Genomic DNA, 17,973 nt, shown 5'->3' with positions numbered 1-17,973 from the left:
ATATAAAAGAAACTAAAATACATTTATCCATATGAGAATCGTAACTAATAAAATGAACTCAAAAATATGCTGAAGAACGAAATAAAAATAAGTTTAGAACCTCTACCGAGTATACTTTGTATCCCAATTTTTTATGAAAAGAATTATTGAATATGACAAGTTTTTTTAAATAAAATAGAATTATATATCACAAACCGTCGAAGTACTAGTGATGCGGGAAACCAGCACATATGAATGTATACGAGGTACAATATTGTGAGGGAAATAAAATTATATTTACTAGAGTAAAATGGAGAAAAATATCTGAGAAAATAGAAAATAACTACTGTAGTCTCTATGGGTTTATTCGTTTTCATAAGATCATGCAGACAGCCGCGTGTAACATTGATACAACAGTAATAAAAGGAATATAATATAGGCATTTCAAGTAGTAAATTTAAACCAATACTAATAATAATTGTTTTATTTTTTATTTCAGGTAAGAACTCACACTTCATTGATGATACTAAACGATATTCTAAAAGATATCTTAGCGAGTTTGTAACACTAACAAAGAGTAAGTATGTAAAATCAGTAATCTTTTGTGCGGACATGAGACATTGACCGTGTCTATAAAATTATGTTATTTTCTTGTAAGGCTGTCGTAAACGCTTATAAATTACTCATTTTATTTAAATTAAAACACACGGCTTTTCAACAGTGGTAAAAAACCACAGACTTCGCAATGAAGTACAAATTTTATGTTTTTTTTTTCTGATCGTAATACATGATAATATAACTCGGTTATATTTTATGCTCACTAGAAATTATTCAAAACCTAATTACGTCGAAACTAAGTTTTAATTTATAATTTCCAACATACTAACAAGAAATAATTGTTTCTTAAATTCTAACAAACCGAGTCGTTCAAAATGTCTGTGAGGTTGTCGATATTTCGGCGTGTGGGTATAACATTGTTACTTCGAAAAAAAAATTGTTATCGTATGACGAGGACGTCGCGGTCATCGTCGTCGTAACGCACAGACGTTAAACGAAAACCTACTCGACCAAGGGCGAGCCAGGGGGGGTTTCAGGGTTCAGAACCCCCCCTCCCGAAATTTTTTCTCGAAATATTTAAATCTTGTATAATATAACATAATTATACTCTTAACCACCCCCCCACAAAAAAAATACTTTTCTGGCTACGGCTTTGTGCTCGAATGTTGTATTAAACGACGATAACATTGTCAAATCGTCTAATTAAGCGATCGCCACGCCGTGTGCGACTCGTGCGAGCGCAGCTGCTGCAGTGAAGTACTACCGCGATGATCTTGTTGTTTTTTAATTAAAACCATGAGCATCGATATTGCTCGTAATAGGCCGTCCGCGCATACCGCGAATACTTCGTTTCGTTCCGGCAATTTCGCTGAATAACATCGCCGGCCGAATAGTTGGCATACGGTTATTAGAATATTTTCGACCATATATACACGCGAAAACGTAGAAAACGGTAATATACTCGGAACGCCGTAGAAAAATTACTTGTGTACGTTTCATTAAACCGGCGGGCGTATATGAAATCTCCCCGGGCACGCGCGAGAGCACCGGCAGATAGTAATTTCCGCGGAATTCGAAAATACGTTTTCAGACAGACGTAGTGGAACATTGTTGTGTGTCGAGAGATTCGTCGAATTTCGTACCTGTACGTACACGCGCCCGCCTTAATAATATAATACGTAATTCGAGATGTTATATCGTACGAAACACGCGCACGCACGCTCAAGCGCACGCATTATACAATAATACGATAACAATATTATATACATATTATAAATCGTGGAAATAAAACACGCGACACGGTGCGCATCGACGTGCACCGGTGACGGAGTGGAGCGTTTTCTCGGAAAGATATTAATAAGAAAATCGTGCCCGGTGTTTAGGAGGTAGTCGTCGTCGTCGTCGTAGTCTAATATTTTATACGCACACACACACACACACGTACGGCGGCGGTGTCGATGTCGTTAATATTATTATTATCATCGTCGTTAGTAGTAGTGCGCGGGATTTAAAAACAACGAGGCCCAGTACCGAATCCGTTGCTTCTGCTTTGGACTTCTAAGTCGGACGGGTTGTACACCGAAACGCTCGACGAATGCGCCGGCGGAAGTCACAGGTTGTACCGGCTTTGCCGATCGGTATTACTTGAAATCCGAGCGAGTAAATAACGCGTAACCGATGACGTATTAGGCCAAGTCGTTATTATTACCCGAGATTATGATTAGGCGTATTATAATAGTGCTATGACTGTGTAAGCCGTTGTTTATTGTACCAATTCGGCGATAGATCAGCCGACGCGCTCGTTACACGTCTTCGACGCGTTTACGGTTACTTCGGACGCGTTTCAGCATAACGTTATGATGACGCTTGAAAAGTACGAAAAAAAAAGCCTTCTGTATGAGATCAATTACTCGTCCGTTTACAGTAAGACATAAAACTCGACTTGATAAGTATAAAAAAAAAAAAGTTCTTAGAAGGCCATTGACAGCTGTTATATTTATAGTTTGACTCCAATACTGCAAAAAAAAAATATTATTCCTTCGAGAATACCTCTAAGTTTCGTTTATGTCAATGAGGCTCACATTTGAATATTGAAAGTTATAGTCAACTTTTGAAAGTTCTTATTTTTCCATAGAAACTCCAGACGTTTCGGATGTATAGATATATACGATTTTTACTGAGGCAATTTGACAGTTTTTCTACTGGAGGGTAAACATAAATAAAAATTTCATAGTTTTGGAACTCTTGGGACAATTTACCTAAACAAATTTTCAGGATACTCGTTTGTTTATTTTAGATTAACTTTAGCATGGAATATTTTATGTTTTACTTTTTATTTTATTTTTGATGATTCAAAAGTTTAAACTTTTCTAACAAACTTTTATGAATAATATTTTCCAATTTTAAGCAATCTAAAGAAAATAAAAATAATAAATGATTAAATAGAATCTAAGCTATTACAAATACAAATTGTGTAATATAATTTTTTGTAAATTGATATTATATTTTATGAGACGATTCCACTTTAATAAATGTAAGCTATAAGCATTTTAAAATTTACCATATTTTATTTCCATGTATTACAACCACTAGTATATTTTTTAATTATTTTTATTTAGGCATATTCAATAAATACTATTTTTCATCAAAAATGTCTTATTCAATATCAAAACTTAATGTCATTGTAAAAAAAATAAAATAAATAAATACATTATATTTCATAATGTATATTCAAGTTTTTATTTGGTTTTGAAATTCAAATATCTATGACATGTTTTATGTAATATTAGTACTCAATACCATGTATTAGAATACTCTCATACGTTTTAATCATATAAGCGCGGTAATAATGAGTAAAAAAAGTAAAATAAAATAAATATATATGTATCTCTATTTAACGGCTGAATGCTTTTTAGGTAACTGAGAATAAAGTTTTTTGATTTTTACAATTTCTACAAAACTTTTTGATTTTGATTGTGTAGGTCTGGAACGCAAAAATTAAAATATCTACATAATATAGAATCAAGCACGTTTCGCTCCTTTTTTCTTTCAATAATATACTTATTCAAAAAATTATTTTTAGAATTTTTATATATAATATTATCTTAAAGGCCATGTTCTCGAATTCATGTAATTTTTTTCTACCTAAAAAATGTCCTGTAGAAATAGAAAGTTCTGTTTTCAAAAAAGAACCACTGCCCTTTTTTCTACTATGAATCAACAACTGAAGAATTTTTCTAAAAAAAAATGACATTTAAAAACTAGAAGAAATTTTTAAATTATTTAACTTTGTATACTGAAAAATTATACTTAGATAATATCCCATGATGATAGGTTTGGAACAAATTGAATTGAATATTTTAGTAATTAATATAAATCTATCAACATTTGTAATTTTTTAAAAACGAATCAATTATAATAAGTATTAAATCCAATATTAAATTTATTTTGCAATTGTAAATAAGCATTTTTTTAAGGACTATTGACTTTAGTACTATCATTCTAATAGCTAAAAACAGGTCGTTTGAAATTTTAATTAGGCACATCAAAATTATCAAAAAAATCTTATCCACTAAATAATTATAGTATTAAAGGGGAGTTACAATTTAAAAAAACTGAAGTTTTTATGGCCATCGAACACATTCCTCTTTAGCATAGACTTTAAATACGTTTAAAAATTCCGAAAATAAGAATATGAGTACATTCATTACTAAAATAAAAAAGGGGGGTAAGCACCACGCTTTTAGACTTTAGTAGATCGCCCTTTATAAAATCTATCATTTAGCGTACCCAAAATGTGTTACTGTCGAGTACAATGGTTTCAAATCAAATCGTACATGTGAAGTCGGCAAGTGATTTCGATTGATACACAAATTATTCGTATTTCCGCGTCAACGTGGATGGTATACGAGTAAATGGATTGACTGCAAAGTGCCGATTGATCAGTGACGGGGAAGATAGTGTATTATTTGGGTTTTTAATAACTATAAATAATGTACATATATACATGTATACAGTTGTCTTTGAAACCCCCTCGGGCACGTCTCCTAACGACCGGGCGCGTCTATGTATACGCGTGCGAGTATGTAGGGTGCCCTTGTCGCGGAGTAATCGAGGTAGTGAGGCAAAGCGTTGAGCGTTGGGGCGGTGAAAAAGGACGAGGAAAGTAAAAAAAAAAAAAAAAAACGAGCAAAGAAGAGAAGAAGCGAGCGCAGCTTTGGTGGCGGTGGTAAACCCGAAAAATTAAGGACAAAAGAAATAAAATTGATGAGTTTTCTGGAAGGAGCTGAGAGCGCGCGCGCGGGATTTTCCCGTGTGTCGACGGCGGGTCGGGGATGTTGTGTTTCGCCGGCGGGCGGTTGATTGATGAGCCGGCAGTTGTGTAGGACACGGGCGGACGACGGTATTGTCGGGGGTGGTTAGGGGGTAGAGACTTTAGTGGAGTAGTGGTAGTTGTATGTGGGGTGATTTGGATAGCGAGGTGGAGAGTAGGAGGTCTAACCGACGTCTGAGATATCGCCTCCCATCCGATTGATAGCTGGATAGACGTCTTCGGATACCGGCAATTTTTACGGACAGACACGAGCGTTTTCTCCGCCGCCACCGCCGCCGCCACGCCCCGACGTCGTTTCTGCCAGCACAAATTGTACGCAATTTCTTATTGCCTCGTCCCGAGGCGGTGTGTCCCGCGTGCCATTCGCAATAGTGTGGCATTACTGGTCGTGACGGGTGACGGCGGGGTGGTGTAGTGACGTGTGGGCAAGGTGCGATTGACGACGGACGAGTGTCGGCAAAGGGGGAAGAAGGGGTGGTACACGAGAAAGTAAGAGAGATTCGAATCCCAGGACCCGGTTAATCCGTCGGAACACGTATTACGCACCCATTGTAGACGCAGTCGTCGACGCCACCAAATTATATACTTGTGTGTGTGTGTGTGTGTGTGTGTACGTACTTGCTATGGTCCTACTGCACGCGCTAGGTAAAACGTCCAAACAAACGTTCCGTTAAATTGTATGGCTAAAGTTTCCAAACGAATCCAATTAAACGCCGCGCAAAAGGGGTATTTATTTTTGACCCTCCGCAACCCTTCTGCATGCAGCCGGTGCTCTGCATGTACGACTGCACCACCGGCACAGTTTTGGGTACGTTTTTCGCAGAGTACGTCGTGTCGGAGATGGAGTCGTATATGTCGTGACTACACTACGCCACAACCGTTGTTGATACAAACAGGGCTCAAGTGACTTACACCATAAACCACCGTAGTATGTGTGTGTGTGTGTGTGTGTGTGTGTGTGTGTGTGTGTACATGAAGTGAAAAGAGATTTTCAAACGAATGAGGTGGATGGTTTGCGTGACTGAATTTTGGACTATGATTTGTTTTTTTTTTGTTTTTTAACAGACACTATCACGCGCGTGTTCAATTACGAAAATAAAGTTAGGCGGAAAAAAATGCATTACATTAAAATGTTAATTTAACTCGACCTATAGAGTTTTATCGTCTTATTCTCGGTGAAAAAAATATATTAATATTAAACGTGCACGAGAAGTCAAACTGTACAAAATATAGTTTCCAATACTTTTAGTAAGTTAATTTTACATGGTACGCGCATACTCGTAAATATCAATTTAACACCTTATGTATAGATAGTTATAATAATTGGATTATCCTATTAATTTAGTTTTATAAAATCATAAACATTGTTTCCAAATTAACAGTATATTCCTTCAACTTCATATTAAAATCATAAACATATAAAAGCGTAATTATATTATAAATATATATATATATATATGAATTTAAATATAAATTCGATTTAACGTCGAAAAGTTTATAAAAAAAACTTGAGCCAATTATATTAACTTTGCCTCCAATCGATAAAATATATATTCAATTAATGATAGCACTACGTTTGTACAGTACGAACGTTATCTATAAATTTATCATTTGTTTATTTTATTTTCGTATCGGTTATAAGTTTAATTACTTTTGAAATATTATTATATGCTACACGTATCGTAGTTTTTATTATATCCCGAATTTATCACATAATCATAAATCATCAAGAATATTATGTTATAGAATATGAATAAATTTGAATACATAAAGTATTACCATGCTTGGCGCAATTTTTTTAACATAAAACCCGGGTTTTGATGGCTTCAAAAAAATAAACAGTAACCGTGAAAAATAAATTTCTCTAGCGACTACTAAAAGGAAAATACGATTAAAGATTAATTTATACACACGACTTAAGATTAATGACACTTTATTACGGTCAAGTGCATATCTCTCTAAAATTATTCAAATTTCTTTCAATTGCTTTGTAAAAAAAAAAAAGAAAAAATTAAATTTAAATAATTGTTGTTTGAAGTGTAAAGAGAATTCCGTCCTCAATTTAATAATTAGCCAAAAAAAATAAATAACGGAACCACAAACGTGAACAGTTGATAATATAATTAATATAATTGAATTTTATATGTCTTGCATAGAAACGTCTTGAGGTTTTTTCTGTTTTTATAATATGAGAAACGCGCAATTAAATATTGTATATTTTAAATAATTTAAATTAGATTTTATACAAAAACATAATTTGAATTTACAACAAAATTCGATAAAAGTCAATAGAACGTTGAACATTTCACATTACACATAAAATATAACATATTATTATATAATATTTTGTATCACATCGAAACAAAATATCTATTTTTTTCCTGTGAGCGGTTTTAATTTGGATGCATCGTCGGTACACAAATAATTACAATTCGTTGACATAACTACTGCGTCACGTACACTATATATATATATATATATATGTTGTAAGTGTATCTTAAATTATATGACACGTTTGTCATGATCGCCGACCGCCGTCCGTTATACACCATCACTGGTCCCGAAGAAACGTAATAAGTTGACTGGCTATAACGTCCCCGAGGACGAGCGATGCACACACATTTCGATTAGGTTTACGGTTCAATGTAGACTCGACGTGCTCGGCCCCCTCGGCACGAGATAAGACGAAATTAATGAACTTTGTGTCACCCCGGATAATATATAATGTAGACATTGCTTTCGAACAGTATAAAAATCTTTACGATACGGGACGTTTAAACGGTTTGACGCCGGATAATAATATTATTATATGAGAGTGGCCGGCAGGGTGGCGTTCGGATCGAGTAAGTATAATTATTACGATGTCGATAACTGCGCTATACTCGAACATTTATGTGGTGGCAGACCAATCGATTTACGATAGTCCCGTCGCCAACCGACATTCTATATACCATAGTGTTTTTTTTTTTCCGGCTTCGCTCGTCGCGCGCAATCAATATTGTACACTGCAGCAGCCTACCGAAATCGAATTCAACGGGAAACGTTATATTATTGACTTCTGTGGAATTGACCTGAATATGCGCGAGGTTTTTTCTTTTTCTTTCTTCACTCGAAATTACAATAATAATAATAATAATAATAATAATAATATGTAACTATATATTATACATATGTATATTTTTTTTTTAATATCTGTTTTCTACAATTTATCCTTTTTAGATACTCGGCCGTCGAGGTAAAAATACCCGACAAAAACCTTCGCACAAAAATACCAGTGATTTTTTCCCAGAACCGTTTTAATAAATCCCATCGATTCGGGGGTCCGTGTAAAGACTGTTCAAATAAACATGATGGTACGAAAACCTTCGATAACCTTAGCGCCAAAGTGAAGGATATGCCGGCGGCGCGGTGGGCTGTGTACGAAATACAAGACCATTTCGCTGATAATATTTCACATTCATCGCAGCGGCGTGTTACACATAAAGCCAATGTATATAATTTATATATATATATACACACACACTTATATATGTTGTATGTGTGTAGTGTGTGTGTGTGTGTGTGTGTGTGTGTGTGTGTGTGTCTACCTACTTTTTTTCCGACCGAGAGGAAATTCTGAAAATGTTCGATGTGCCACCACCGTCGATTTGATTCCTATATAATAATATAGTGTGTGTTTATCGACTTAATTCGAATAATCCCGTCATTTCGTCCTTTGCTCTCACCGTCTCGTCTCGTTTTTTATACATTTTTCAACTGGTGCATTATTTATACATTATTGCCTGTCTTCAAGCGCGCATTGGAAAAATAGTCGGCTTACGGCAAACGTTTGTTTAATATTAATTTTCCCACGACCTGGATTTATACACGCGCGCACGCACTTATATCTACACGCCGACCGTGTTTTTATTTTTTATTCATCCCTCACAGCAGCCACCCACCCCACTATCGCTCAAATGCGCTGTAATTTGTATTTGATAAATTTATTTTTTCCTTCGTTATAATAATATATCCAAACAGAACAGTGCGTTTATTACCTCCGCGTATACGCAAAAAAAAAAACGCCACAGGGTTATTAAAAAAAATATATAATAACAATCGTACATATTATTTCAACGTTATCTAACGCATTATAGGCATGCCGTTATATAATCATTTATGTACGGTCTGTTTAAAAATTAAAACCAAATAACACCTAATGACCTACGATACTCACTCGAATATACCGTCGGAAATTATTTGGAAACGGAAATACGGAATACCACGTTTTCAGATGGAATCGTGTAACCGCTAATTAAAAATTGATGATCATTTATTGACACGTATTATTTTTCCGTAACGATGTAACATGTAACATAATGTTAATTATAATGTGTGATGTAAATATGTGATAGGCTGATGCACACTCAAATCATAAATCAAAAAACCGTAATCATTTTTATAGCCATGTATAGATATATACTTTTAACAATACAAATATAAAATTATAACTATATTATTACGTTTAAATACGAATATGTATAAAAATATCGGACAAGAGAAATACGACTGTGTGTATACATTCAGTTTTGTTGTTGTTGTTTTTTACCCCCGCGATAACCGAGAAGAACTATAATACTATACTATACTAATGCAGCGTTTTATTTTTTGAAAACTTTATTCAAATACTTTTCGTGTGTCGCTATGGGAAAAATAAAACACCAGCTATGTTCAAAATGTGACCTTTAGCAGCGAAACCAGCAGTATTGTGTATGAAGATTTCTTCCTTTTTCTCTTTTATCCTTACCTGGTTCCAATAAAACAAACAAAACGCCAGCAATATAATTTTAAAAGCACACATTTATATTTGCTAGGAACTCTTTATCTTCATAGCTCCTAAAGTGGATGAAATAAAAGAAGAAAAAAAGAAGTATAATGCCCACCATCTATATTGCTTCTGTCAACGATAATTCATTGTTCAAGCTCTATGGCGTGTGTTGTAAACATAAAAGCGTTGATACATAAAAAAAGCGCACGAAAATATACAGTTATTTCGGTTAAATTAGGTAGGTTTAAAATTGAGAACATATTATATTAATTGATATTGTAAACAATGTAGTTTAATGCGAACATCCTAATTTGCTCAGGACTCCACTCACTAGGGACGACGAGCAAATCGATGTACTACCTAGTTATATTTGTTTTGTGCTTCATTGAAAAAGAAAAAATTGAGTAAATACAAAAAAAAACTCTATCGTAACAGCGAGTTTAATCTAAATTTATTTTTGGCCAAGTAATGAATTTTCTCTGACTTTTCTGTTCTGGGAATTTGGGTTTATATAAAGTGAACTAAAAAAAAAGATTTTACACGAGATTACTTTTTCCCTTGTATTCTTTTTTTTAAATCATCAGTTACTCCTTGCATATCCCTACGCATTATTACTATATTGCCGTTAGTTTGTCCATAGAAGTATATTCGAACAGCGTATTACACAAAATGTTATCCGATATTCCCCTTAAAATTTATTGAAGATTTTCATTTATTTTCATTTAAAATTAAGAAAAATTATATAATAATACTATTATATAATTATCAATATCGAAAACCATTCTGTAAGTGAATAAAATAAGCGACATTTTGTCAATAACTAAAAATGTATAATAATATGATTTAAAAAGTATTTTCATTTTGTTATAAATCAATTAGGTAGTATAACTGAAAAACATTTAAAAACACTGATTATAATTTATCATACAGAAGTGAAAAATCTAGGCTCTAGAGCATATCAATTATATAATTTTTATGCATCTAATAAATACTGGTCGTTCTACAATAAATTATGTCTAATTTGTATAGTCGAGTAAAATTATAACAATTTTATTATAGTAAAAATGACATAATATGATATATAGTATAGTATAAATTAGTTTATTCAAAAGAAAATTATTATGACACAATTAACATAAGTGCTGTAAAAAGTTCTACTTTTATTTATATGATATAGTATTTGATTAATCATGTAGACCAATTCCAAAAAATAATGTTTAAGATGCTTAAGTCTCAAAGAAATATTTCTCAAACTTATTTTAAATATTAAAATACCTAAGTAATAAATAAGATTGCAGCCTGCAGGTATAAGAAATAATAATAAATATATATATTATAAGAAAATTTTCTAAATAATTGAATAAATTAAGGTACAAATATTCTGTTTCCTGGAAAGATTAATTACAGCATTAACTAATAGTAGGCTATGATATCGATTTAATGTAGATTTTATTATGTTAAATTAAATAATATTATTTCAAATTAAATTAAATACAACAAATTGAAAATCAACTTAGTACAAACAGGTTTAAACTAAGTATAGAACATTGATATGTTAAAACTCAAAATTTAAAAGTGGAAATGTTAAAATCTAATAAAATAGTCAATTATTATTTATGTCTCATGATTTCGTGAAAATATTTCCGTTCGTATGGGTACCACATGTATGGTCTTGTTGAATATTATACAAGTAGTTATATGTACAATGTATATAAGGTATACCTACATAATATATATCGTGTAATTGAGTAAAAGTTTTAATTTCCAGTTTAATGGCTACACGAAGTTGTACCTATTAAACTGCATTACGGAAGTTGCAACCGATTGGGTTTCAACCAAGGTAATTTACGATTAAATCTAAGGTTTTTGAAAATATCACGAAAAATTATACCTACACCAACATAGGTAAAAACGACACCTTTATTGTCAATTAAAAACTTGTAAAAAGCTTGTTCCTAGACTAAGTACTTGAAGATTTGTACGTTTCAGTATTATGAATTCTACTGTCAACATTTATTTCAATGTGTCTACGCCAAATAAGAATATTGGTTTCTCAGTCGGTTTTTCACTCTCGAAACTCCCTTTTATACATCAAAACTTTTTTTTAATATAATATGATCGAATGAATAAATTATTTTTATTATTTTATATAACATTAAAGTTTTCGTTAAAAAATATTATTCTGTCCCCACACTCCATGAATAGATAAATGTATTGATGATTGAAGGATGAGCGATTTTAATCAATGTAATCGAAAAACAATTAATTTTTTTTTTATAGCCTGCCATCATTGATTTTAAACTGATTCCAGTGCTCCAATTCTTGTGACAAAATTATACTGATTAATATCGTGAGAGAACGAGTTAATTAATTTGAATAACTGTGAATTTTAATAATACATTAACGTAATAATATAATGAAATATTTTAGATCTAAAATGAATAGAAAATTATAAACTATAAAATGACCTCAGATATGACTGATATTCATTTTTACATTTAAAAATATTAATATGAATCGTGAAATTGTAAACTATCTGGTTTGTTTATTTTTCAATTACAAAATCGTTGCTATAAATTACAAATTCAATAAACAAAATGATATTGCCGGATGAAAATAAAACCGCTTATTTAAAATCACATTCCTGAATTAAAATTAAAATAATAATTAAGGTCCACGCGCAAACAATACAACGTTCGAATGTTACCACGAGGTTTTGAATCTTCCTCTAGTATTAGCGTCACGACTGCTGTGTCGTATCAATAATTGTCGTATTGATCGTTTACATAATTCATTAAATTTATATAATAATGTTATAACAATCGTTGTAACACCATCGAGAACCGATTACGCCGCGAGAGCGACACGTCGTCATAACGCCGCACAGTAATAACGCTTCCGAGCGTACTTTACTATATTATTATATCGTCGACGTTTCCTCATAGTTTTCGTCTCGGACCGACGTCCGCCACGTGGCGTCCTTAATTTTCCGGGCCAACGAAAACCGTAATATACACTCATTCACATATAATATATTATTATACGTCGCGTATATATATAAGGGGTTGTGTGCTCGCGCGTTCGTGTGCGAACGGTGTAATAATGTTACGTATTAAGGTGCGAACGTGCGCGCATGTGTGAAAAACTCACACATCTGGTGGATGCTGAGGCGGCGGCGGCGACGAGAGGTGGCGAGGGCGCAATCGAACGGGTGCGAATGATCGAGTGGCTTCGCCGGGCTCCGCTCGTATGACCCGTCGAGATCCCTCAGCTGCCGCCGCCAGCCCTCGCAGCACACCACTGCTATACCGAATATATTAACCTCTCCGCTGCCCGCCCACCGTTCCGTCTTTCATCCAGCCACACACACACAAGACGAATCGGAAAAACGCACACACGCGCGCACCGGCGCCCTTGGGTGCGTACAGAAAAAAAGAAGATATTACGTGTGACACAAATCCTGACACATGCGTTTTCTTACGCATTTGTCAACAGTTATTTATACCCGAGGCGACGACGACCGTTTCCCGAGCCGGTGCGGCAATAACTGCCGGCGGAGGCGGCGTCTGTGGATGACGACGAGCGTGAGGAGAGTGAGAATGAAAGAATTATTTCACTTACACGGGTTTTTTTTTTTTTTTTTTTTGAGTGCGTATATTGTCGATGGGGTAAAGGGTGGCTCATAAATAACTCGAAAAATGTCTTCAGACGTCGAGTCCAAAAAAAAAAAAAATAATAATAATAATAATAATAATAATAATAGATGAACGACGGGGGGAACTTCGACGGGCGTCTTGCGTCGCCGCCAATAATAGTAAAGGTACATACGTTTTCGTGTATAGAGGTCGGCGACGTGTACACGCTGAAACTATACATATGTATAATATATTTCACATATCTATTATTGTTATCGTTACTATTACAATGTATACATGTACATGTCGTGTATGTATTTGTTTTTCGATAACACCTCAATATATAGCGGTACAGCAGCGGCACACGCGGACGAATAAATCATACGCGTTTTTATATTCACTGCATACGGAAATATATTATTATGTCGTCGAGGGTGGAAAATGAGAATATAAAAAAAAAAGTTTCTCGTACTACGCAAAAGTCCGAACATGACCTAAAATGCGCGCATTGTTAAGTGAATATTATTATTATTATTATTGTTGTACACGGAAAGCTCGCCGGACCCGCCGCAGTGCTCAGTGCGTTGTTAATGCTTACCAGTTGTCGTCATCATCGCCATCGCCGTTGTGCTCGTAGCCACGGGAGATTACGCTCGTTCTGTTTAAATAAAACCTTTTATGAATGCTCAAGAGACTGCACAACTGCGACGGACTGTATTTCGAAACACGTCTAAAAGCGAGAAAAAAAAATGTGATTTTAATTTCAGAATTTATAATTACACGTTTTCTAAAAATAGTTACACATCAAAATCGAAACCTTATACGCGAATGTGAAATGAAACCTTTTTGAACGCATTCTTTTCTTTTTTTATTTTAATCCATTGTACAGCCTTTACTGTAAAACCTGTAAATCGTATCACGAAAGACCGAGTACAATTACTTTTTTTACGTTAAATGGATGAGAGTGAAAAGACTTTTATTACCTCGCGTTTGTATCCCAAATCTGTCGTCCCAAATTTATGTTTAGTTGCCTACCTATAGTTACCATTTTATAATCAATACACCCATGTAAACTAAAGATTTCAAATCAACGACTGACCATATTAATACATGACCTAGTATTTATACATCTTATAAACGAATATTAAATAGCATATAAATGCATAAAACGTGTGCTACAAGTGTAACACCATTAATATTATTGTTTTTTTTTTTAAAGCAATAATTTTTAATGTAGAATTTTTGTTTCTGGTATTTTTACTATAATAATTTGGTTTTCGTTACTTATTATTATTATAAATTATGATAACAATCTGTTGTGTAAATATCGTTAAGTTATTTAAAAACTAACGAGTACAAAATTATTATGTTGAAACTTCTCTACAACAAAAAAATTGTTTTTAAATACAAGAATTAAACTGAACGTCAAGTTTATTTAATGTTTACGTGAATATTGTTTATTAGTTTCATAATTATATTTATATATACTTAATCAATTCTATAAATAAATCGTCCAATTATAAATAAAATTTGTAAAATCTTAATATTCTTAGTAAATAATAATGTGAATTGAGATTGAAATCTACTTGAAAATATATTAAAATATCTGTATCTATGTGTTTTTAAGAATTTTAAATGTTTCTAGATATTGTTTTTTTATAATTTTTTCATGAGCAAACAATAAAATGCGTGACCATACACGAATTAGATATAACGACACATTTTAAAACTATGTATATGACGGTTGCTTGTGATAGATATTTCTATGACACATATTATTTTGTCATATTATTCTGCCTTGATCAGAAAATGTCGGACACTGGAGAACAATAGGTCGTATAGTGTGTTTATATCGTTTCTAATATGTCCTTGGAGAAGGCAAAACAAAATATAGATAATAATGTGTGGTTTAGAAAGGAAAAAAATAATACGAGATGTAAAAAAAATTACAATAAAGGATCCTCGGCACGCCCTAAATCATATCTATGGGATATGGAGTAAGTATTTCGGAGGGATCTTAAAAAAAGGTATGTTTATTTTCCTCCACGGATGACATTTCGCTACCGGGTTGGCTGACTGCGTAAGAGCCAGTGCATTCGAATGACAAGAAGATAATTCGCAAAGGTTGTTTAACTTCCGAGTTCGGACTGAGGAAGTGGAACAGACTCTAGGGAAACGTTGAAAATAAAATTCGTATAATAAACAAGATAATAATTTAAGATACTTAAAATACAAACCTGAGAAAGGCGCAATAAAGTTTTCAAAGTTCGTCATCAAAAATAGAAAATATAATATTCTATTTGCATTCGTTCTAAAATATTATAAATAATTTATGTTCTACATACTTAACTGTAAATGATAAGTGGATACTCGCTGCCATAAGATCACCGTATACCGTATTACTGTATGCATAACCGATATAGTATGTTAGAAAAAGGCGGCAGAAAATAATGATCTTTTTTTTTATCGCATATAATAAATATTACTCACCAATATTATTAATGTCGTGAACAGAACGTTTTATTCCACGTTTTTTAATTTTAACTATAAAAAAATTAAAACAGTAGTTAAACGTTAAATTTTTTAAGTGCTTTTAATTGTGTCAATTCAAGTGACTTTAAGCAAGACTTAATGGTTTCAAATTAAATAATACTCTATCATATTTTATAATAATATTTTAACAGTCGAATATTTGTCTAGTTTATTCTAAATTATATATTATTTTTCTTAATTATTCTTATTGTTGTTACAGGAAAAACATTAAACTGAAATGTAAATAATTGTGTACATTTATATTCTTTCAATTATAAAAAATACTATAAATGTTATGTTCTTATTTTAATAAATATTATTTCATTAATAATAAAGTTGTTGTTATTTTATATACTTATAGTTATAAATTAAAACGTTCAAACTTAAAAGCCACAACTTAAATTTATTCACAACGAAAATTTACCCCTAATATTTTTAACAGCATTTATATAAAACATATACAGGTACAAGTTCAAAAAAAAAGTTTCAATACTTGTTATATTATAATTAGGGAACGGATTTAAATTCTTTAAAAAAAAAATTCCTTTAAAAAAATACGGTTCAATACACTCATAAGAAAATTTTTTTAACAAATGCACTATAAAAATTCTCTTAAAATTATTTTGAACATTAAAAAAATTTGTTCAATTTTATAAATTTTTATTCTTAGATATTTATTATTCGTATCATTTTCATCATCTTCTTGTTATCTTATCTTCTTTTTACTCTGAAAATTATTTAAAAAAAAGAAATATACAATTTAAATAGATATATTCATTGTATTTTTACCTTGTGTTTCATAATAGGACTGTATAATCGGCGCTGCTTATTTTTTATCAAATTTTATCAATTCCTATATAAAAATGACTTAAAACATAAAAAAATGCACTGAAAATATCGAAAAATTAAAAATAAAAGTTACGTTTTATAATTCCTTGATGTATGAAATTAACTTTGTGCTTGGAAAACAATGTTTTCGGACATGCAGAAAAAAATGCAATTTGCATTTAAATCCGTTCCCTAGTTATAATCATCTACCAATAAACCCATTTATTTAATAATAATAATATTAACACTATGTATAAAACAAAGATAGTTACACAATTAGTATGTCTCATCTGCTTTTGACATTCTCTATTAGACAATACTGCTTAGTGAGTATTTCAGTTAACATAATATTATAGAGTTCAAAGGTTCTAGTTTCTAGCGTGTTCTTTATAAAATACATAACTAAAATCAATGCAATTCGCATCCTGTCAGTTTTCACGAAAGATTTCGCATGATAATGGCACGATGGTGCATAAATCTAATTTTAGTCACGCGTAAAATAGAAATTTAAGAGTTTTCTGTTTTTTTTCTGGTTTTTTGACGTCAATGTTTTCTTGAAAATTGCAAATACAAAAGGACAACAAATTACTTTTTTTTTTATTTCGACAAGTATATTATTGGTTCTTTTTAAAACACTTCTTTAAGGCTCTTAAAAGAAAAATTTCAATACGAATTAAAAAAATTATATCAATTGCTTTTTATGATTTTTACGTCGAAATTTTAGGTATTCAGCTACACAATATCACTATAATATATATTTTAATTAAACTTTAATTTTATATTGGTTTGTCTGAACTAAACGTTTATATTTAAATCTCTAAGGCATAGCCTTTATTAATATTTTTGAACATTACATTTTCTAAACCGTATAGTGACTTATATCGGCTATATTGTATGTATTTTGAGATTTTGTGAGTATTCTGTAGGCTCTGTAGTATTCTTGTAGTATTCTGAGTTGATTGTTTACTTTGAACAGCATTTATATCATTCTACGAAGACAAATATATTAACTTTAACGGACACGTAAAAAAACGGCCATACATTAAATTACAGTTTGTTGTAATCATGTATTTTAATAGAAGATATTTTTGTTTATAAAAATAATGAGCGACATTTTAAAAGCACAATTAATAATAATATGTCCAATAGAGTAACGGGAAATTTTTGAAACGTTTACTCGAACACAAAAATGTAAACAACAATATCTTAAACGTTGAAATTTTAATAACTTTATTTCACATGCGATGAATGTACTTTTTAGTTTTTACGATACGAAAATAATAAAATACACATATTATTAT

The 17,973-nt window shown here is 32.0% G+C and overlaps 1 protein-coding gene across 3 annotated transcripts in view; it reads left to right on the top strand.

Moving 5' to 3' along the window:
• LOC132929569 (lachesin-like) overlaps positions 1-17,973 on the top strand; it is a 396,933-nt gene that overhangs the window by 336,826 nt on the left and 42,134 nt on the right. For 2 of the 3 annotated variants that reach the window (XM_060995009.1, XM_060995008.1), the window contains exon 3: positions 479-556. The exons of the other annotated variant lie outside the window; for it this stretch is intronic. In XM_060995009.1, coding sequence (XP_060850992.1) covers positions 479-556 — 78 coding nt within the window. The remainder of the gene's footprint in view (positions 1-478; positions 557-17,973) is intronic. 3 annotated transcript variants of the gene reach the window in all.

This window comes from Rhopalosiphum padi, chromosome 4, assembly GCF_020882245.1.
Source record: "Rhopalosiphum padi isolate XX-2018 chromosome 4, ASM2088224v1, whole genome shotgun sequence".
NCBI lineage: Eukaryota > Metazoa > Arthropoda > Insecta > Hemiptera > Aphididae > Rhopalosiphum > Rhopalosiphum padi.
This window is presented reverse-complemented; position numbering and strand designations above follow the sequence as displayed.